Source organism: Trichomonas vaginalis, chromosome I (genome assembly GCF_026262505.1).
Source record: "Trichomonas vaginalis G3 chromosome I, whole genome shotgun sequence".
In the NCBI taxonomy this organism is placed as follows: Eukaryota; Parabasalia; order Trichomonadida; family Trichomonadidae; genus Trichomonas; species Trichomonas vaginalis.
In genome coordinates, this window is record NC_067203.1 from 12,598,427 (window position 1) to 12,621,115 (window position 22,689).

Genomic DNA, 22,689 nt, shown 5'->3' on the forward strand with positions numbered 1-22,689 from the left:
ACGATGGGGAGACTTTACGAAGGTAAATGAGTTTAATCTTTTTTTTCAAAATTAAAGAAGAAGACTTCTAATGCCCAAAATTATTGGATATAAGTTATAAAGAATTAAAATAAAAGTGTTTATTTATCCATTTTCATTAAAAAGTCGAAGAAAGATGGCATCATCATTTGAGGAATATGGATGATATCTGGGTCGTAGTTCTTGAGAGCTTCTTCAAATTCAAATCGATGGAGCCTGTGAGCTAACTCGATTGGTGTTTCTCCTTCATTAATTGGAATCTTGATTTTCTTTGGATTCGAAAAGCGCTGGTTAACATTTAGTTTGCCCATTAATAAAATTTCAAAAATGTCTTTGTCTCCTTTGAGAATTGCTGCAAAAAGAGCTGTCATTCCAGATTGACATCTGAAATTAACATCAACATTATTGTCTATAAGCAATGCAACAATTGATGTTCTACCTTCTCTAATTGCGGCAATCAAAGGAGTTTCCATGTGAATTTCCCATGCTTTGCTGGTCTCACTTATAAGCTGTTTTGTGACATGATCCTTTAATATCAGACTACCTGAAAATAGAACGTCTGTTCTGGAACCATTTTCAACAAGCAACCTTGCCATTTTTAGGTTATTGTTTTGGATTGAGACGAAAATTGGAGGCACTATATCTTCTTCATCATTGATCTTTGCACCAAGTTTTAATAACAACTCCAGAGTTTGAGTTGCGTTGTTTTGACATGCAATATTAATAATTCTCTGACGGTTTTTCAATCTATGATTGATATTTGCACCATTTTTAACTAAGAATTCAATGTTCTGCAAGAAATTTCTGTTCACTGCCGTAACTAGGGAGTTGTTCCAACTTCATCTTCTTCATTGACATCAGCTCCCAAGTTAATTAGTTCTTTGAGAACATCTGTGCTCGGTGCACATTCAGCAGCACACATCAATGCGGTCATATTAATATTGTTTCGCCATGTTTTGACATCCAATAATTTTGAAAAGATAAATCTCAAAGCAGGGATATTACTGTTTTCCATTGCATGATATGGCAAAACATCTTTTGCTCCATGTTTCATTAATAGTTCAGCAATTTGGAAATTATTTCCCCATAATGCGACTGTTAATGGAGACTCCAATGTTTCTTTTTTATCAAAGTAATTTAATTTCTTCCCATTCTGAATCAAACATTTTATTGATTCAATATCATTCTTAATAATGGCAATTTCTAGTGCAGTGTAGTTATTATCATCTCTTAATTCAATATCAACTCCACGATTTATCATTAATTGAAGGTATTTGACGTGCTTAATCCTTTTTAAAGAGATTATCTTCATGAGAATTGTCAAATTTCTAGAAAATCTTTGGTGAATGTCATATCCTTTCTGTATAAGATATTGAACCATTTTTTCGTCATCATTGAATAAAGCCTGCAAAAATGGATAAACAAATCTATCACTTTCATCAGTTGTAAACCACTGAAAATCAAATGATTTAATATTGTTTAAAATATCCCTTGATCCAATTATATCAAAAGACTTATTAAGGTTTGCTCCAAGTTCCAACAAAATATCAATCGCTTTGTATTTCTTTGAGATAATAGCTATTGAAAGAGCTACTTGCTTCATCAATGATTTGATTCTTATACTACTTGGGTCATTAATCAAATATTCAAACACGTCTTTGCTTTCGCAAAACTGGACAATTTTTGTTAAAATTGATAATGGGTTCTTCAATGAATCAAATTTGGAATTCTTCATTAAACTTCCTAAAAAAGAAGTATTATCGCTCTTAATTATACTTTCGATCAAAAAATATAAAACCAAAAATAATTGTTATAATTTAAATGAAGAAGTAATTTAAGACGATTTTATTTATGATCAAATTTTATATATTTTTTTGGATCAAATCCATTTTAATAGAATTTATATACTATTCATCTATTAGTAAACACTACCGTATATTATTTTTTAAGCTATCTTATTTTTTGAAATTTTATTCAAATCTTTGGTCGCAAGAAGAATTGCATGATAAATAAAAACATTTAATCAAAGTCAATTTTATTTTTCATATTCAAATGGACTGAGTGTTAACATTTAACATTTTTTGCTAATTGTCGTCAAAAATTAGGCGTAAAGCAAAAATTGATATTTCATATGGTTTTATGATAGATAAGCATTATATTCCCACTCATTATATTCGTAAATTTTGAGGTTTATCCTTCGCTTTTAAGATCATTGAATTTGATTTTTATATAAAATAGTTATATATTAGAAAATAATATGAGTTTATGTGATATTATTTTTCAGAAGATTTCATTCTATATGCCTATGAAAAGTACTCTCAAAACTAACTTTTTCCTAATTATAATTAAATCTAGAATATTGTATTATGCTTAGTATTATTTCATTTTTCTCATTCAATTTAGAATTTACAAATGTCAAAAAATTGAGAGCCGTCACTTTTGATGAATTTCTGTTTATTACAATGGAACATTTGTGAGAACAATGGCTAACAGTGTGCGCCTTTGAATCTGTGCTAGAGCTGTTTCAAGCCAAGCTGAATCAACTAAGGTGTACAAATTCATTTTAAACAAATTTGAAATGAAATAATTTGTGAGAATTTGAGAATCATTTAATTATTTCAGAAGTCTATATTGAAAAAATATTCTTAACAAAATTAATTTAAATGGTTCAGAAAATTAAAAATTAAAATTAATGTAAAAAACATGATTAGGAATAATTAACAATAATAAATATTATGGTTTTGGATTATTTAAACAGCTATAAAAGAACGAATTTTACAAATTACGATAAAAAATTATTGAAAAATAATGAAGAGGATAAGGATTTGAATCGAAAATTAAAAGGATGATTATGTGTCAAATTAAATTAAAATAAAAATTTTAGAAGATTTAGAAAAGAAGTACTGCAAAGAATTAGAATTAACATAAAAATCGAAAATTTAATAAAGGAGAGATAAAATTATTGTAGTATTCAATTGAAAAATTTTATAAAATAAGGAATATTGGTAAACAAATAAGTTTAATCTAAAAAAAGGAAAATAAAAATATAAAAATTGAAATAAAAACAGAAATATAAAATATTTTTAAAATGCAAAAAAGTTTCATACTAATCGTTTTTTTATAATATTTATCATTGAAAGATTATTGAAAGATATTTTGAAAGAAATCGAAAGAGTTAAGAAATATTGAGACGAAGGACAATTGAATGAATTTTTGGCCGATTGTGCTATGCAAAGTTGATGATAATTGCAGGAAATTTTGAGATTTTCGAGGTTTTGGAGGGTGTGAGTACTATTATATGTAATAGTATCTCACACCCTCCAATTCATCCTATGGCGTCGAGAAAATTTTGGTGAAATGTCGTCGCATTTCACCAAAATTTTCGGCGCCATATAGAGAACTAGAGTCTGCGAGGTACTGATTCTATCTATGTACCTCGCAGACCCTAGTTCTCAGCCAAAATGGCTAAAAATTGCTCGCAATTGTTTGCCATGTAAAGTGTCACTTTTTGAGGAGATTTGACATTCTGTCAAATCTCCTTTTTTGTATATAAAAAACGTATGGATTAAAATTTAAGAGGAATTCAATTTTAATTACGGGTTGTTCAAATATTGATTAATATAAATTTCTTAATAAGAATAAACAATTTTTGTTTTTGAATTTATTCAATTTATAGCTTTACATATAGTTTCAAAATTGTACAGCTATGATTATTTCAACAAAAAAATATCTTACTTTTTCACTTCACTTTCACACTCACTTTTCCGTAATTCAAATTTCAACATTATGTATTTTAATTCCTTATAGTATTTTTAACATAATTAATCAAATAATAATTGGAAGTTCTGAACTCACTTTTTCCGTATTTCAAAATCAAAAATATGAATAATATATCTATTTATTATATACTAATGCTATTTTCAACTAGAAGTGAGGTACGGTAATCTTACAGATTCCCGTAACTCAATTTTACGGGAAAAGTGCAGTAAACTACTCAATTTACGGAAAAAGTGTCGTAAACTATTGATGTGGCGGTAAAATCACGGTAATTCACGGAAAGCTATATGCGAATATTTGAAATTATACAAAATCGAGCGAAACACTTTTAAATAGGTTGTTCTCGTATTTCAAATACTATTCCCAGATTTATTGTCGTCAGAATATTTCCAAATTTTTGCCGATTTACAAAAAATGATTTACAAAGCATATTTTTTAATCTAAAAAATTCCTAAAAAAAGGAACCGGTGTGCGGAAACCTCGGTAAATTACCGCGGTTCCCGTTGGGACTGCCATAGATTGGCCTAAGTATTTCTTAATAGAATGTGAAATAAAGTAAAATTAACTATATTCAAAATGGAAAAAAATCCAAAAAAATTTTGAAAAAAAAAGAATTTCATGATAAAAAGCATAAATTTTGCATCAGAAAATTAAATTCAGGTATTTTTTTTGAAATAGAAAGAAGTCCTAAAATTAGTTAAAATCATTTTTATTCAAAAGAAACGCTATTTTTTAAGGAATTGAAAAGAATTTTATTAATAATATTTTATTTATAGAATTTGCATATATATATGCATAGACATATTGAATTGTAAACATGAGAACACTAATTACATTAACTTGTCGTTCAAATTATTGCATCGAAAAAAAAAGTGCTATAAATTTACTCAATTAGTTTACAAACGTAAATATTTTAAACTTTACGTTTGTAAACTAATTTGGTAAACTCGTAGTTCAAATTATTGCATCGAGAAAAAAAGTGCTATAAATTTACTCAATGATATAATTCGCATGAAATTGAAAAATATTGACTGGATGTGTAATGGTTTTATAATTGCAATGTTGATTTGATCGAATTTAAATGAATATATAACGCGATGAAATTTCGAATTGCTCAAATGTCTGTAATTCATATATGGTGCACATATTAATATTACATTTCGTTGATATTTACCACATAAACCTTTAAATATTAGGTCATTTTAAAGTTATATGCGATTTAGTTCCAAAATGCACGTTTAGAAAAAGACGATAACAATTAAATTACAAAATCGATAACAATAACGATTAAATTACAAAATCGATAACGACCCTGGAAGAATAAATCTACCATTGTCCAGCCGCCTTGTTCATTGATGTCCTTGAATGTTGCTTCGAACTCTTTTCTTGGGATTTCCTTATCGCCACCAACAAATGTCATGACAAGGGCAGCCAAAGTATTGATGTAAAGTGGCTCGATTCCAAGGTCCTTGAGCAAGTTGATCATCTCATCATTGGAGATCTTACCATTCTTGTTGACATCAACCTTATCGAATGCATTGATAACCTGAGCCTTCATGGTTATTTGGGAAAGTGAAGTGATTAGCAATTTTTAAAATTCTTTCAAATATTTTATTTGGGTAAAATAAACAAATCGCATAATTTTGAACCGAATACCATACATCTTAATAATGCCTTTTTTAATTCTTGATTTTTTCATTGAAATATTGAATCAAGTGATAGTTATGTCAAAATATTTATTATTAAAAATCATAATAATATTCTATTTCGAATTATTTCGAAAAAAGGCAACCGGAATTCGATAAATTTATCGGAATGATATAAAGCGCTATAATTGGCGACCGAAAAGTAGATCTCTGCGATATTAATTTTAAAGTAAAAAAAAAAAAAAAAAAAAAAAGGTAGTGGGGCCTCCAGGCACTTCGTGCCCTCTAGCCCTGAAGATGTTTAGTATAAAATGAAGTATAAAATGAGGTTTTTTTGGGTATTGGGGGCTTCCAGGCGCGTTGCGCCCTCTAGCCCATAAAAAATTTTTGAGAGTCGTTGCTGTTGACTTTTTTTGTAGAGCACTCAAAATAGTACAACTTTGACCGGACAAGTAAGGGTCTATCGTCGCTACAGGAAAAGTTACGGGCGTTCCAAGGAAGTATACTTTGAGAGACTCTTTAGAAACTTTAGACGTTTTACATAACCATCCATGTTTTTACTTTACATCCGATAAAAGTGGTTTGGAAACCGTTATGAGATGGTTAGAGGACATACATGACTATGAGTTTAGATATGACAAGATAGAATATGAGAGAGGTCTATAAACCGGAGAAAGTGTCATATAAACATCTGTCAAAGCCGCTTTTTAACTTCACTTAAATGCCACGTAAGCTACGTAAGAATATACGTAAGAGGAAGAGAGCATTGAAACATCCAATAGTAAGACTAACACCACAACAACAGTTGCAACAACAAATGCTGAATGACCCCACTATGTTGCAACAAATGTCAAGCAATCCTATGCTTTTAAACCGAGTCATTGGTGCACAGAGTGGAGGTTTAAGAGCGGCACTTTTAGCGAAAATGGCAGGCTATGGTGGAGCTGCAGACGGAACAGCCTATAACCCTCAAAGTCAAATGAATTTGAGTTCACTCAAAAATCAAATAACAGATGTCAAAAAGTCAAACATAGACATACAGAAGCAAATAAGTGAAAACGAAAAGAAACTAGAATATGACAGACACACAAAGAAACTCAATGAGTTAAACGTAGAAAAAGAAGAAAGAAGAACAACTGAAAGAACTAAGTACAGAGGAATATGCGAAAAAAGTGTCAGAAAAAGCAGCAGAAGTAGCAAAAATGGAACAAGATGTTTTAAATTTGAAAAACCATACTACTCAATATAAAGTACTGAAAGATGAAGAAATAAAACAAAAAGCCCTGAAGACATATATGGATAGCGATGAGTATAAAAAAGAAGTTGAAGCAAATGTAAAGGCAGAAAAACTTTTACAGTTGCAAAACCAAACCGTACAGTATGAAAACTTAGCACAAGAAAGTAAAAATAACGACGCAGCCATGCAAAAGGCAATGAAAGCGCAGAATATATAAAAGCTAACAATGACTGGTTAGATGCCCAAGCCAACGCTAAAGCAGCCCAACTTATAGGGTCAATAAGGACAAAAATACAAGCGGATGAAGACAGTTCAAATGAAGCTTTAACGAATGCTGACTTTAAGAACGCCTTCGAAGCTCTTCATAGTAAGGTGAAACTAGTGAACGACTTCTCATCTGGAAAGAAACTGAAGTCTGAAGGTTTCGACAAAGAGTTAAGAGAAGTAGCACAAAATATGACGAAAATAACAGATGCAGCAACGAGACAGGCAGTTCAAAGTGCCTATGACGCCGTTAGAGCAACTGTTGTGAAAAGTCAAGAAAAAGAGTTACAACAGACCAAAACAGACCTAGTAAATGCTTTCTTAAAAACGAAAAGTCAGGTAGGACATTATGCTGCAGATGGAACATATGTGCCAGCTGGTGGAACTTATATACCAGCTGGTGGAACTTATATACTAGCTAGTGGAACTTATATACCACCAAACCCTCCAAGAGAAGCACCTGCACCAGGACTACCTAAAACATTTACATCGTCACATGGACACAGACACAGGCATGCACCAAAACCAACACAACAACCAACAGTTCAAAATCCAACACAACAACCAACAGTTCAAAATCCAGCACAACAACCAACAGTTCAAAATCCAGCACAACAACCACCTCCACAACCAGCACAACAACCACCTCCACAACCAGCACAACAACCACAAACAGAGCAAGGACATAAAAGAAGTAGAGAACAAGGAAACCAAGAATTCTTAAAAATGCTTAAGGAAGACTATGGTTACCCAGATACTCTTGACTTTAGTGACAGATATAAAGAAGCTATTAGAAAGTTCAAGGAAGGAAATACAGACCCGAACCTATTTAGCTTTATGGTTCAGCACCAAATGGGATATAATCTCAAACCTGGAAAATACAAGCTCGCTAAGGGATATGATTTAATAGCATATCATCCAAATGACATGGATGAATTTACTCCGAGATATTTGGTGTCAGAGCTAAATGACAATTCAACTCTCTTCATGAAACGCGTAAAAAATAGAGACGGAACGAAAGAAGAAAGGTTTATGAGTCCGGATGACTTAGATAGGGAACTTGTTAAAAAACGGTCTCGGAAATATGAAATGCCAGCAGATGAGGTACAAGAAACTCCACAGGAAGAAGTTCAGATACAACCAGACATGGAAGAAATAGTTCAGCAACAACAGCTAGAAGAGCCTGAAGGAAACGAACAAGTCCCTCCTTTGGAAACTAACTTCACAGAACTAGATGAAGATTTGGAACAGCCGAAAAATCTTGACCCTCAACAAGAGTATGAGGTGAATATGGAATCTTTCCAAGAGTCTAAAAAAATTCGGCTGACATAGTAGAAGAATATCGAAAAATGTTTGCCGACATACAAAAGACTCCAACACCAGATGAAAATATTCAGCATAGAATGGAAGTACTGAAAGAAAATGTAAGCAAATACAACAACCCTTTTTACTTACGACCATTTAACGTTCAATCTTTGGCTGAACTCGGTGAAAATAAAAGGTTAAATTTCAACAAAACATATAGAAATGAAACATTGTTTAAAGTTCATTCAGAACCTAACCAAGATGGAAACAAACCTACTTTTGTTTCTGCAGACTATGGAACTACAATGAGATGGGGTCATAAAGCTAACCCGGATAGGTGGTTCATAAACTTACAACCACAATTCCAAGAAGTTGTAGACGCAATGGAAGTGAATGGTGAACCAGATATAGCTGGTATTTTCAGCGCGGCTTTAATGCCATTGAAAGATATGAAAAATGCAGATATTTTGGACCAGTATGAAATGAACATGGCTGATGGAAATATAACACCTGACGTTCTAAAACATTTATCTCAAAGAACTACACAGAACCATAAAGATGGTATAGGTGAAGAGTTTAGAAAGAAAGTTAGGGAGAGCGACGGAAAGAACCTATTGTACATGACCTTGCAAACGAAAGTTTACAAAATGTCATAAAAACTTACTTTGCAGACAATGAACCGAGAAGGGATGAATATTTAAGAAAACTCAAATGGACAGTACCAAATGAAATGTTAGTATTGAAAAACATGTTCCTTGACAAAATAAAACCAACTACAGAAATAAATGACGCAAGACTGAAAGATTGGTAGAAGCTTTCCCATTCACAAAAGATATTGTTGGTAACATGGAAAGAAAACCAGAATGGCTACAAAAACATATATTTGGAAACGAGCTTATTCCATATGGACAAGCTCTGTTTGAAGAGCTTGAACCGGAAACTCAGGAAAGAGTCATGCAAACAATACACGAAGACTCAAATACAAACTATGACAAACTCTTTCTAGGATATAGGTTACCTGATGGCGACCAGAGCCCAAAGGCAAAAAGGACATGGGAAATTTACAACATACTAGTAACATGAGGCAAAGATGCAACAACTTGAAGCAGAGGGCAGGTTACCAAAAGCGACACCAAAGAAAAGAGAAAGTAGAACAAAGTGAAAGTAGTGAAGAAGTAACTTCATCTAGTGAAAATAGTGGCAATGAAGGAAAAAGAAGAGTTAAAAATTCAGTCAGGAAGAAAGTAAAGCTTGGTCCGAGTGGTTCTATTATGACATATAAATCCAACTATTCTATATTTTTACCCATATGAAATGTACGCCGCTCAGAATAAACGCCAACAGTTTTGGATGCCATGAATGGAAATGTTTCCGAATGGTATAACGAATGCGACAATGCCATTAGAAGGTCAGAAATAGTTCCTGGAACTTACGAATATACAACTGCTGTTTCTTACGGAAACGTAGGTGAGTTTGAGAAGGTTCTTCAACAACAGTAGATATTGCTTGCGACAGGTTTCATATTATTTCTATGACAACTCTTTCTTATACGTGGAACAAGACATTGAAATAAAACCTTCTGCCAAGTTGTCTGACAAGAAAGGTTGCAATGGAATTTTCTATGTCGGATACCAATATGCTCCAGAAGTTTCATGGGATATAAGATATATTCTAACTCTGACTTAGTTCAAACAGTAACATGGGCAAACTATGAATGGTTTCGCTTTGAGAAACTCAGTACACACAAGCTAGAGAACAAACAGACCAGTATGCAACTATTGAGAAAATAAGAAGACTGACCCTAACGTTCCAGGAGTTTATGTTGACCTTTCTGGACAAACTGCAGCAGCAGTAACCAAAGTAAAACTGAAACTTAGAGTTCCTTTGTCATCTTTCCTCATCTTCAGGTTTTTAAGATACTTACCAAACTGGGCAGGAAAAATTTCTATCGAACTTACTCCAAGCAAAAAAACTTAGTCATTGCACCAACACAAGACCCATTCACTCTTACTGTAGCTGGAACTGGTGGAGCCAAGTTCTGTGACTTTTGCAAAGACAAAGTTGACTTAGACTTGGTTTCTCAAACCTCAACACTGAAGTAAACTATTATTTCAATGCTGCTGGAACTGCTTGGGACCCAGTTAAGTTCACATGCGAAAAATTTGAATGCAAGAGAATAGAAAGCAGACTTGCAGTCTATATGTTGGACCCAATATTTCAAATGCTTTAGCTGCCAAATATATTGCAGTTCCACTTATGTTCCCTATACACCAAATATCTGTCAAAGACTTTGCAGGTGAAGTTGGAAACCAAAGTGCTGACCCAGTGCAAGAACAGATATTGCCTTAACAACTGCAATGAAACATGCAGATACTATTTTGTACTGTTCAGACGAACTATAAATGACTATTCTTGTTTCTACAACCCTGGTATTAAATATCATATAAACATAGATGGCAAATATTATCCAAGAGAAGAATATTCTACAGTGAGGATATGAGGTCATACAACTTGACATTAGATGCTATGAACTTTAACAACAACTTCACAACAACCATTAACCCTGAAATGCAAAGTTCTATTAATGCCATATGTGAAAGTATGGACCCATACAGGAGGTCAAAAAACTCAATATACAAATGGAGACCGTTCAAACTTTGGCTTGGCATTCCATTTGCTGACTCAGAAGACTTTATGTGGTGGTATTTCAACTGTTGGTACAGTTCAAATACATATACTGGTGACAGAGACGGTCCAGATGAATTGAAAGCAAAGAAGTTTACAAAACCAATAGCACTTTTCACGGAAGATGCTCTTTTGAAGATTCGTTCGATGAAAACTGCGGGCTCCTCAGATTGGTATAGACGACAGCTTCCATCGAGCAGATTTTGGCAGCAGGTCAGTAAGTTGTTCTTGAACTGACTTCTCTCCGTCAAATATTGACAGTACGCCAGTTTTGATATAATATTGTATTATAAACTTACCTTTAGAAATATCTGTCAGTTTTGTTGTTATATTTTTGTCAACGTCAAGAACTTTCACCATTTCAGTTATACCAACTTTCTTTGCTTTATGAAAATATTTTGGTTCAGCAAAGACTGCTATTCTATAACATTTTCCATTGTTTGTATAAAGAACTATTCTATCATGAACTTGTATTGTTTGTGTGTGTAAACTTTGTTTTGCTTCAATTCGAAGAGATACTCAAATACGTCCATCTTTTTATTCTAAGTAAAATGTCATTTCCGAAAAATAGAAGCGTAAGTGTTTCAAAAGGTTTAATGGCGGTGGCAGATGTGAAGTTAAATTCACCAACTCAAACAAACAGTCAAAGTGTTGTTGTCAATGTCAAAGACAGAGATGTTGAAGTGGGGAACCATACGAAGACAAAGATGGTATAACATAGTTCCTGTAAAAGAAAACCAACATATCCTGAAGTTAGCAGAGACTTAAGTTCTGTTGCAGATATTCGAAATGACTACAACAACTTAAAGACAACTTAAAACTCAGGAGAAGATTTGTCAAGCTTTAGGTATAATGTTAAACTTGTCGAACACAACCCTGTAAAAGTGAACTCATATGTCATTGCACCTCAGGAAGTTTTGAAAGAACTATTGAAACTTTTGACAGAGGCAGACGATATAAACATCAAAGAAATAGAACCCGACATTGCTTGCTGTGGTGTTTCATATAATGTCATTGACAAGATATACGTTATGAAAGGAGGTGAAACGTTGAACTTAAAATATAGTTTCCAGACGTTATAAAAATATTTTGACGACCACAACATTTCATTAAAATTTAGTTGCTAAGTAAATGGCAGAAGACATAGTGGTTTATACTATTACGACTAAAAACCCTGAGTCATATAATTCTATAACAACAAACTTACAAAGTCCTCAAGGACGATATTGTAAACTAACTTTAAACACGATGACGACTAAAGCCTGTTTTGCTCTTTTGACACCAGAGATTTTATTGTTGTGAATGGTAAAAATACTCCTTTGAAGATACTTACTCAGATATACCACCAACAGGTTTTTGTTGACTTATTTAATACTTTAAGGACGGATGTAACATGTGCTGCAACTAGAGCAGGTTTCATTATGTTTGGATGTCCGACTGATTTACTATAAACGATATGAGCTATAATACAAAACTTATATCTGGTTTTTACTACCAACAGTTTCTATAACAGGAAAAGGTGTCATACAAGGAATGTCTATTCCATTGACTTTAAGTACACCAATCTTATATATTGTTTCAAACTTAGGTTCAAAGTTGTTATTCGAATGTCGACAGAAACTACTATGACCAAAAGATACTTCATGCGTATAAACAACACATTCTCTGCTGGTTTGCTATTGTTCATTCGAATGCAGAGTTTTCAGCTTTAGTAAACTCAAACACTTTAGCAAACATAAACTTAACCTTAGTTGACGCAAACTTTGTTCCTGTAAAACTTTTATGTCCTATGTATTTGTCAATGACGGCAGAAAGTTTCGAATTGGAAGATGCAACTGGTGAAAGTATTGTATTACAAGAACAACTTCAACAACAAATAGCTCAAGAACAACAAATGCAACAAATGGAACAAATGCAACAACAAAGTCAAGAATAAAAAAATATTTTTTTTATTTTTATAAAAATGTACAGAATAGATGTTTCAGATTTTTATGACTTCCAAGCGTTCAGAAATATGTGTCCATTTAGAGACTATAACAAAGCAGTCGAGAATTTGAAACGCTTTAGTCATTTATGTCGACTCTGCCCCAGAATGTTATGTCATGAAAGAATGGGATGTAGTCTTTAACAAACCTAAAGCGACAATAGTTTCAGAACAAGAATGTAAACAGAAACTTAAGAAAATAAAAGTCGTACAAGTTGGCATGAAGATGTTAGATGCTTGGGATATCTTATTGTCAAAACTTGAAGATTTTTCAGTTCGTGTATAAAGTTCTATACACCTTCTCCAAAACTTCTATTCTATCTTCACTGGATATAAATACGAACAAGTAGAATGGAAAGAAAATGTTATAGAAGCTTGGTTAGACCATGTCAAAGAAATTATATGCAATGGAAACGAAAGAGTCTATGAGTATATCTTATGTTGGTTTGCAAACATCTTACAACATCCAAGTGCTAAAAATGAAACTGCTCTCATTGTAATTGGAAAACAAGGAACAGGTAAGAACACTTTCTTTACAGATATCTTATGCAAACTGTTAGAGGGCTATTCGAACCCGAATATGACAAACTTAGAAAACATCTGCGGTAAATTTAACTCTTCAATAGAGAATATGAACTTATAGTATGTAACGAACTTCAAAGTATAGATACAACAAAAGTTTTGAACTCAGATGCTTTGAAGAGTCTTATAACAGACAAAGTTGGAGTTGTTGAAAGAAAATATAAAGACCAAAGAGTTTGTGAAAATGTTGCAAATTTCATTATGGTTTCAAACAATGCTGTTCCGATGAAGTTAGAAAGTTCTGACAGAAGATATGTAGTTGTCAGAACGTCAGAAGCTCATATGCAAGATACAGAATATTTTGGACGACTTAGCAGAAACTTTGACATCTGACTTTTACAACCACTTGTTCTCATATTTTATGACATTAGATATTTCTAAGTTCAATCCAAGACAAATTCCACATACCGAAGAAAGACAAACATTGTTAGAAGCAAACAAGAGTGTATATGAACTGTTCATAGATGAAACTGACTTTGTGTCATTAGATGAAAGGTCATTGTACGATTCGTATAAACAATATTGTCAAGAATATGGTTATATGGCAGCTTCTAAACGAACATTCTTGGCAATGTCAAAAGTCTTTTAGGATGTTCAGAATGGTGTATATACAAAGAAAATTTTTTCTGAGTAAATTTTAAAAAAAATATTTTTTTTATCCGATAGAAAAGATGACGAAATATATTTTCAGTAAACAAGTACATGTCAGGACTTAAAGAAGAACTAGACCATTCACATATTGAATGTTTACTTCCTACCATTTTGAAAAGTTTCATTTGACAAAGTTTGGAACATCGAACCAGTTAAGTTTGCTATTGTGACTAAAAATGGTGCGAAATTTGAAGACTTAGACATAGAAGGTTTGTTAGCAGTCAAAGAAGGTTTTGACAGAAGGTTCTTAAACCTTAAAGAAGGCAAAGCATACAACTTGTTATACCTTATGAACCAAAGAAAGCAGACGACTATGATATTATGAGTCTAAAGTTGTAGAAGTTCAAGGTAAATTGGGTAAAAAGATTTTAGAGTCTAAGCCAGTGTTTTGCTCCTAAAGAGGAAGAGAACATTGACATTGACCCAGAAATGTTTCTAAAAATAAATTTTATTTTTACATGTCAAATTTCTTTTTCTCTGGCTCTGGTTCTTTCTTCTCTTCTTCTACTTTCTTTCTTTCTTTTCTCTCTTCTTCTTTTCTGGTGGAGTTATGTCAAACTTCTCAGAACCATATTTTTGTAAAAGTGCTTTGTCATTTAATAGCTCTTCTATTCTGTTTTCTATTTCATTTTCAAGAACAGCGCATGTGTCTTCTTTGCATTCTAAGAAGTTTTGTTGGACTTCATCTCTCCAAGAGGCGTCATCTCTGTCAACAAGTCTGTCATTGACAAATTTTAAGACTGCTCTGCTTAATGTTTTATGGTTCTTGTCATATTCCCAGAAACAGAACTTTAGAACAAATTCACCTTTCTTGTTTACACTATGTAAGATTTTATGGTCGACAGATGTTTTGCTGTCGAAAAGCTTGTCTCGAATATAGATAGCGAAATCGCTAGACATTTTCTAAAAGATAAAAATTTTAATTTTTCTAAAAATATGTTAGAAAAAAAGTTTGCTGACATTGACAAGAAATTTGAGAATGTTTTAAACAAGAACAAGAGGAAGTTGGAAAATGCTCAGATAAAACCCATACATGACAAGTTCTTATTTGCTCAGAATGGTATAACAGGTCTAATCGCACCACCTGGGTCGGGTAAGACTTTCACTTATCTTAAAATGGCTGCACAACAACAAGAAATAGATGAGAAGAACCCATTCTATGAGTTAGTAGTCATTTGTAGTACTTCGGGTCAATTTGACCAAACAGTCAATTCGTTCAAGATATTATAAAGAAGTCTAAGTTAGTATGTATAAAAGACTCTGAGTTGTTAGATTGGATAAAGAAGTACCAAAGAAGAGTTTTGAAGTACAATGCTATAAATGAGTATGTCAATTCGAAGTTTAAAGACCCAAATGAGGAAATGCAGAGAATATTAGAGAAGAAACACTTCAGAAAACAAACAGAAAGAGATAGAATACATTTCGAAGAAATTGCAATCTTACGATTGGAAGACTTACCCTCACAGATGTCTTCTTATCTTAGATGACTTTGCTTCTCATCCTTTGTTAAAGAATAGAGAACAAGACATGTGTCGAATTCTTAAGAAGCTCAGACACTTTAACATCTCAGTTGTCATTTGTGTACAGACAGCCAAGAGTTTAAGTAAGGATGTAAAGAGAATACTTACTGATATTATACTTTTTCCCGGATTGTCCGAAGACGATTTCATGGAACTTATGAAAGAGTCCATGGCAGGTAAGTTTGACAGACATGAACTATGGGAGAAGTACAAAGTCATACAAGACCCTCATACTTCTTTCAGAATTCATATCTACGCAAACAAAGTTCAAATTGTAAAAAGTCAAGCGTAAAAATGTAAGTGTTTTAGTCTTAGTCTGTTGTGGTTCTGCAGCTTTCGGTTCTTCTGGCTTTGGAAGACATTCAGGAAGAGGAACGTCGGACATTCGTTTGTGTCCTGTCGGAAGGAAGAGTTCTTCCAGTTGTCAGGAAATTTTTTTCCTGTCGGAAGGAAGGACTTTTCCTGTCGGAAGGAAAAACTTTTTCTGTCGGAAGGAAAAACTTTTTCTGAAGTTCGACCAAAAAGTTCTCAATTTTCGAAAATTTGAATGGTTTACGGACGAACAACTGGAAATTTTTTTCCAGTTGTCAGGAAATTTTTTTCCTGTCGGAAGGAAATTTTTTTCCAGTTGGAAGGAAGGACTTTTCCTGTCGGAAGGAAGGACTCGGAATGTCGGAAGGAAGGACTCGGAATGCCAGAAGGAAGGACTCGGAATGTCGGAAGGAAGGACTCGGAATGCCAGAAGGATTTGACAAGACAATTTACCTTATAGAGCTACCTGAGCCATCTGAAGTCAAGCTTGAAAAATAAACGCTTTACATGTATTTTTCAGCAACTTCGTCAAATAATTTTATAGCACTATCTATCTCATCTACTTCAAACGTTTCTTTACCTTTCGTGGGAGCACCATACATTTTCTCAAACTTTTCAAGTAGTTCTGTTTCAGCAGCTCTCATATCGTTAACAAACACAACCTTGACTCTATTGACTATACTGTCATATCTACTACTTATATTATATGTTCTTCCTATCTTATATCTCTTTGTATTGAAGTCCTTCGGTTTCTGAACGATGTAAAGTAAGCCTTCACTGCAACGTTCCGTATCGAATGAACCATATGTTATGAAATTATATCCAACAACTGGGTCTAACCATAACAAAACTAGTGGTATAAGACTTTTGTCTATAAGATATGCTGTAGTTCCATAGAATCTTACCGATATCAAAAGCTCAGGATTTCTTGTCAAAATTTTCTGAGTTGAAGCATTTCTAACCCAGTCCTTTGCTCTCTTTCCAGATAGTGTTAGAATGTCTGACAAAGAATATTTGTTGTATTTCTTTGAGTATCTTACGTTTAAATCACCTATTCTAACCACTTTGGTGTCATTGTCTATCTTTTTAACTGTTTCAAACTCAATGTTTGTCATTTTCTGTTCTTACATACAAAATAAAAAAATAAAAAAAAATAAAACTAACTTTTTTTTCTATCTTGTATAAAAGATATGATTTCAGGGATTTTTTTTACGAAGTGTCAAAGTTCTCTTCGTCAAAAAAATACAGTTATATCATGATTTTTGGTCATTTTTTCACGATTTCAGGGATTTTTTTGACGAAGTGTCAAAGTTCTCTTCGTCAAAAAAATACAGTTATATCATGAAATTTGGTCATTTTTTCACGATTTCATAGAGTTTTTTTACGAAGAGTAAAAGTTCACTTCGTCAAAAAAATACAGTTATATCATGATTTTTGGTCATTTTTTCACGATTTCAGGGATTTTTTTGACGAAGTGTCAAAGTTCTCTTCGTCAAAAAAATACAGTTATATCATGAAATTTGGTCATTTTTTCACGATTTCATAGAGTTTTTTTACGAAGAGTAAAAGTTCACTTCGTCAAAAAAATACAGTTATATCATGAAATTTGGTCATTTTTTCAGCAAAAAATATATTTTAGGTGTCACTCGGTCCCTCGGTCCCTCGGTCAACTAACATCTTTTTGAAAATAGTGACAACATGACATTTTGACAACAACACAGGAAATAAACTTCTTCGTATATGTTTTGTCATGATTTCATCGTAAATGTTTTGTCAAGACTTCTTCGTAAATGTTTTGTCAAGACTTCTTCGTATATGTTTTGTCAAGACTTCTTCGTAAATGTTTTGTCAAGACTTCTTCGTAAATGTTTTGTCAAGACTTCATCGTAAATGTTTTGTCAAGACTTCTTCGTAAATGTTTTGTCAAAACTTCATCGTAAATGTTTTGTCAAGACTTCATCGTATATGTTTTGTCAAGACTTCATCGTAAATGTTTTGTCAAGACTTCTTCGTATATGTTTTGTCATGATTTCATCGTAATGAGCGTAAATCAGGCAAAAATATATTTTAGGTGTCACTCGGTCCCTCGGTCCCTCGGTCCCTCGGTCAACTAACATCTTTTTGAAAATAGTGACAACATGACATTTTGACAACAACACAGGAAATAAACTTCTTCGTATATGTTTTGTCATGATTTCATCGTAAATGTTTTGTCAAGACTTCTTCGTAAATGTTTTGTCAAGACTTCTTCGTATATGTTTTGTCAAGACTTCTTCGTAAATGTTTTGTCAAGACTTCTTCGTATATGTTTTGTCAAGACTTCTTCGTAAATGTTTTGTCAAGACTTCTTCGTAAATGTTTTGTCAAGACTTCTTCGTCAATGTTTTGTCATGATTTCATCGTATATGTTTTGTCAAGACTTCATCGTCAATGTTTTGTCATGATTTCATCGTATATGTTTTGTCAAGACTTCTTCGTCAATGTTTTGTCATGATTTCATCGTATATGTTTTGTCAAGACTTCTTCGTATATGTTTTGTCATGATTTCATCGTAAATGTTTTGTCAAGACTTCTTCGTAAATGTTTTGTCAAGACTTCTTCGTATATGTTTTGTCAAGACTTCTTCGTAAATGTTTTGTCAAGACTTCTTCGTATATGTTTTGTCAAGACTTCTTCGTAAATGTTTTGTCAAGACTTCTTCGTCAATGTTTTGTCATGATTTCATCGTAAATGTTTTGTCAAGACTTCTTCGTATATGTTTTGTCAAGACTTCTTCGTAAATGTTTTGTCAAGACTTCTTCGTAAATGTTTTGTCAAGACTTCTTCGTCAATGTTTTGTCATGATTTCATCGTATATGTTTTGTCAAAACTTCATCGTCAATGTTTTGTCAAGACTTCTTCGTAAATGTTTATTTCCTGTGTTGTTGTCAAAATGTCATGTTGTCACCATTTTCAAAAAGATGTTAGTTGACCGAGGGACCGAGTGACACCTAAAATATATTTTTGCCGAATTCAAGAGTTTTGGTTGAAAAAAGAGGTGGAGCCAAAAGTGGCTCGACCTCAAAACAAGCATTTTGTGAAGAATATACCAACCCGCTGTTTTCCGGCGATTGCTTTTTATACAAAATTCAAGAGTTTTGTGTGTTTTCTACGATGGTAGAAAAAAATGGTTCATTTACTCACAATATTTTTGTACAAAACGACCCCAAACTTTTAACTTCTTTTCTGCAGCTTCTAATGCTATCTTAGCGAGTTCATATTCTCTAAATTCTCTCTTTAAATCTTCTTGTTCCCATTGGTCTAGTTCGTATGGAGAGTCTCTATAACCATAACATATCTCACGTTCATGTTCTATTTGTTTTTCGCACATTTTTCTAACTTCTTGTTCGAACAAAGGTTTTGCATTCTCCACTGTATCTTCAAGTTCTTCTTCATCTAATTTCTCATGAACTTTCTTGTCTATGGAGTCCATAATATCTTTGACATAAAATACATACTTTACAGAGCACCATTCAGCAACAAAATGAACGAGGTCAGGATGTATGTAAATACCTTTGAATTCATTCATAACACCCTTTGTAAGCTCATAAAATGCTTGTTTTGAGGTCGAGCCACTTTTGGCTCCACCGTATTCTTTCAACCAAAACTCAAGAATTTCCTGCATTTTAGCACTATTGAGAAATCTGTTTAAATGGTTTAACTTTCCTGCTTCTCTTGCCATATTTGTTGCATTTATATAACCATCCTTGTCTCTACGTAAGACTTCAATACCGTTGTAAGTGCCTTTTGTGAATGTTTCGCCATTAGATTTGTTCGTGAACGTTTTTGCTTCGACTGACATTTCTGTTCTTACATACAAAATAAAAAAATATTTTTTAAAAAAACTAAAATATATTTTTGCTGTCTTAAGGAAATTCATGACAAAACATGTACGAAGAAGTCTTGACAAAACATGTACGATTAAATCATGACAAAACATGTACGATGAAGTCTTGACAAAACATTTACGATGAAATCATGACAAAACATATACGAAGAAGTTTATTTCCTGTGTTGTTGTCAAAATGTCATGTTGTCACTATTTTCAAAAAGATGTTAGTTGACCGAGGGACCGAGGGACCTGGTGACCTGGTGACACCTAAAAACCATCTACCCTAAAATATATTTTTTGGTGGTACGTCGGACATTGTCTTGAAACAGTGCAAGTCTTGTTCTGAAACAGTGCAAATATTGTCTTGAAACAGTGCAAGTCTTGTTCTGAAACAGTGCAAATATTGTTCTGAAACAGTACAAATATTGTTCTGAAACAGTACAAGACTTGTTCTGAAACAGAAAATTTTTCTCACAAATTGAGAGCTTTTACGGGAAATTTGTTCTGAAAAAGTTCAAGTCTTGTTCTGAAAAAGTACAAGTATTGTTCTGAAACAGTACAAGTATTGTTCTGAAAAAGTACAAGACTAGTTCTGAAACAGTACAAGTATTGTTCTGAAAAAGTACAAGACTAGTTCTGAAGCAGTGCAATGGACAACATCGAGCCACATTCAATACTTTTTCAGCACTTTTCCGTAGTTGTATATGAAAGACAATTCGAGATAAAAGTCATAGTACAATGGTATAATATGCTGCACACCGTTTGTTGTGAACCAAACTTGAAAGTCAGAGAAACTGTTACTAGGTGGTTCGTAGAATTTAGAAGCAAAGTCATAAAAGTCCTTACCAATACATAGAAAACTGTTGTTGCTTGAACTGAAACTTGCATGACACATGACATTTTGAGGGTCAAACACGTTTCTATAAACTGTCAAATCTGCTGGTGGAAGTATAAATTTAAATGGACCATCTGGTGGTAATGGTTCGTTCTGGTTTAGTAACCGAAGAAATTGTGCCCAAGAACGTTTGTCTACTCCCCAATATAAAAACTCTGTATCTCTTGGAGGGTTAATTTCAATCTTTTGAAATGAAACGGTGGAGTTCATCTTGTCATATTCTAGTTTCAGATAGTATGTTCCATTTAGTAAAGAGTCGTATTTTTCTTGAAATTCCCAGTAGTATTTGTTCATTTGAGTTTGAAAGTCATTTAGAGTTTTCTCAAGACTTTCGTCTGAACGAATTGTAAAGATTTTCATTTCGTCAAATTTTTCTATTAGACCATCAGAACCTTTATACTGCCCATGAAAATATACTGCGAACATAAAAGCGTTAGTTCTATTTGAAAACAAAACTCTTCTAAATCCTATTGCCTTTGCATCTGAAGGACTTTGAAGCCAACGAACTGGATAGTCAAACCTGTAAGCTCCGGATGAAATTTCTTCATCTGAAATAGTCCTACCAGCATTTGTAAAGATATAGTCTAACGGTTTTGTATCTGCTACTTTTGTTCTTTGTTTTTCAACCTGAAGCATTTAATATATGTAAAAATATACTGTTTTAAAATGGTATGCCATTTCATATTTCTCATCTAACAAACAAGTTTCCCAACGGTCTTCTCCAACAAACTCAGCGTACAGTTCAAATAAAATTCAAATTCGAATAAAAACGTTTTTATTTCATGCAATGTTTTATTTCTGTGCCGTCTTCAAGTATGCCCCAGTACTTACGCTTGGAGAGGACATGAACTTCGGAAAATACCTTATCTAGCTTAAAACAGCCCATCTTTTCACCGACCATTCCCATTTCAATGAGTTTGTTGTATCCTTCTTCGTTCGTCATGAGTGCGTCAATGTTCTCATAGTAAACCACAACTTTGGATTTGACTTCGGAGAAGAATTTGTTGTAGTTGTCAAGGACTGCCTTTGCGAACTGAGGGTAAGACCAATGTTCGACAATAGGTTTTAATGTGGTTACTAAGCCATTTTGACCTTGAGTGAACTCGTACTTCAAAACAAAAGGAAAAAACCTTTCAACAAAGTTGTCGACCTTCTCATAGTGTTTACTCTTCATCTTTTGAGGTTTCTTAATGGAATACCCCCATGTCGAATTCATAAGCAATTTGAGTGTCATTGCAAGTTTGGGGTTTGAAGCTTTCCTAATATCATACAGTTGTTGTATGACTTTTCCAACTGTATAGTTCCTTCCCGGGAACTCACCATCTTCGTTTGGAATTCCAGTCGAATATATTGGACAAACCTCATGTATGCAGCGTTAAGGTCGACATAGTATATTTTTTATCTGAGTCGAACTTGTCGCATCCAATCGGTCCAGTTTGTGGAAATTCAAGTGAGTCTCTTATCTTTGAGAAACTTCTCCTGTTATCTCATAAACATCGTCGAAGCAACCTGTTTCATATAAAACCTTCTGACCTAACTCAGATGCTCTCCAATACAATTTGACGTCAATTGGATGTCTCAATGGAAGTTTTTTATAGCATCTTGAAGTTCTTGCAACCTCATTGGAAGTTCTTCTGGTTCAGGTTGGTATCCGAACAATCCAACTCCTTGTGGAACTGTGTACTTCTTTTGTACTATAACTTTGTCTGGAACAACTTTTGGTCTTGCTAACAATGAAAAGTTTGTTTCGTCTTTTGGTACAAAAGTTTCTGTCAGCTTGTCATCTGGAATTGGTTCCAACAAACCTTTCTCGAAAAGAATGTTAACAGCTCTGACAATGTTGCACTTGCCTTTTCCGAACAATGGGTTTGTAAGACTTTCGTTCAACATGAAGTGGTTGTGGACAATTACAATCTTCAACCATGGTAAGTCTTTGTCAACA

General features: G+C 33.3%; 6 protein-coding genes and 3 pseudogenes across 9 annotated transcripts, besides 3 other annotated features; 3 read left to right on the plus strand and 6 right to left on the minus strand.

Annotated features, from left to right (window-relative positions):
* Positions 1-119: 119 nt before the first annotated feature.
* On the minus strand, positions 120-614 carry TVAGG3_0975230 (Tre-2/BUB2p/Cdc16p domain-containing protein; the record flags this gene model as incomplete). The annotated part of the gene is made up of 1 exon (XM_001323876.1): positions 120-614. The coding sequence occupies one exon, from the start codon at positions 612-614 to the stop codon at positions 120-122; it is 495 nt and encodes a 164-aa protein (XP_001323911.1).
* A 224-nt stretch (positions 615-838) lies between these two features.
* On the minus strand, positions 839-1,753 carry TVAGG3_0975240 (protein ubiquitination; the record flags this gene model as incomplete). Its single annotated transcript, XM_001323875.1, has 1 exon — positions 839-1,753. One exon carries the CDS (start codon positions 1,751-1,753, stop codon positions 839-841), a length of 915 nt encoding a protein of 304 aa, XP_001323910.1.
* Positions 1,754-2,441: 688 nt separating this feature from the next.
* Positions 2,442-2,478: a mobile genetic element.
* A 1,834-nt stretch (positions 2,479-4,312) lies between these two features.
* Positions 4,313-5,108: a mobile genetic element.
* A 1,054-nt stretch (positions 5,109-6,162) lies between these two features.
* On the plus strand, positions 6,163-7,122 carry TVAGG3_0975270 (annotated as a pseudogene). The gene has a single exon. A coding segment is annotated over exon 1 (960 nt).
* A 672-nt stretch (positions 7,123-7,794) lies between these two features.
* Positions 7,795-8,274, plus strand: TVAGG3_0975280 (protein of unknown function, DUF4106 family; the record flags this gene model as incomplete). Its single annotated transcript, XM_051253798.1, has 1 exon — positions 7,795-8,274. The coding sequence occupies one exon, from the start codon at positions 7,795-7,797 to the stop codon at positions 8,272-8,274; it is 480 nt and encodes a 159-aa protein (XP_051079372.1).
* Positions 8,275-8,495: 221 nt separating this feature from the next.
* Positions 8,496-22,689: part of a mobile genetic element that runs on past the window's edge.
* Positions 15,554-15,969, plus strand: TVAGG3_0975300 (annotated as a pseudogene). The gene has a single exon. A coding segment is annotated over exon 1 (416 nt).
* On the minus strand, positions 16,485-17,030 carry TVAGG3_0975310 (organellar and viral DNA polymerase type B; the record flags this gene model as incomplete). Its single annotated transcript, XM_051253799.1, has 1 exon — positions 16,485-17,030. A coding segment is annotated over one exon (546 nt), but the record flags the coding sequence as incomplete, so codon positions are not given.
* TVAGG3_0975320 (uncharacterized protein) lies at positions 19,157-19,822 on the minus strand (the record flags this gene model as incomplete). The annotated part of the gene is made up of 1 exon (XM_051253800.1): positions 19,157-19,822. One exon carries the CDS (start codon positions 19,820-19,822, stop codon positions 19,157-19,159), a length of 666 nt encoding a protein of 221 aa, XP_051079374.1.
* Positions 20,523-21,383, minus strand: TVAGG3_0975330 (uncharacterized protein; the record flags this gene model as incomplete). The annotated part of the gene is made up of 1 exon (XM_051253801.1): positions 20,523-21,383. The coding sequence occupies one exon, from the start codon at positions 21,381-21,383 to the stop codon at positions 20,523-20,525; it is 861 nt and encodes a 286-aa protein (XP_051079375.1).
* On the minus strand, positions 21,523-22,112 carry TVAGG3_0975340 (annotated as a pseudogene). The gene has a single exon. A coding segment is annotated over exon 1 (590 nt).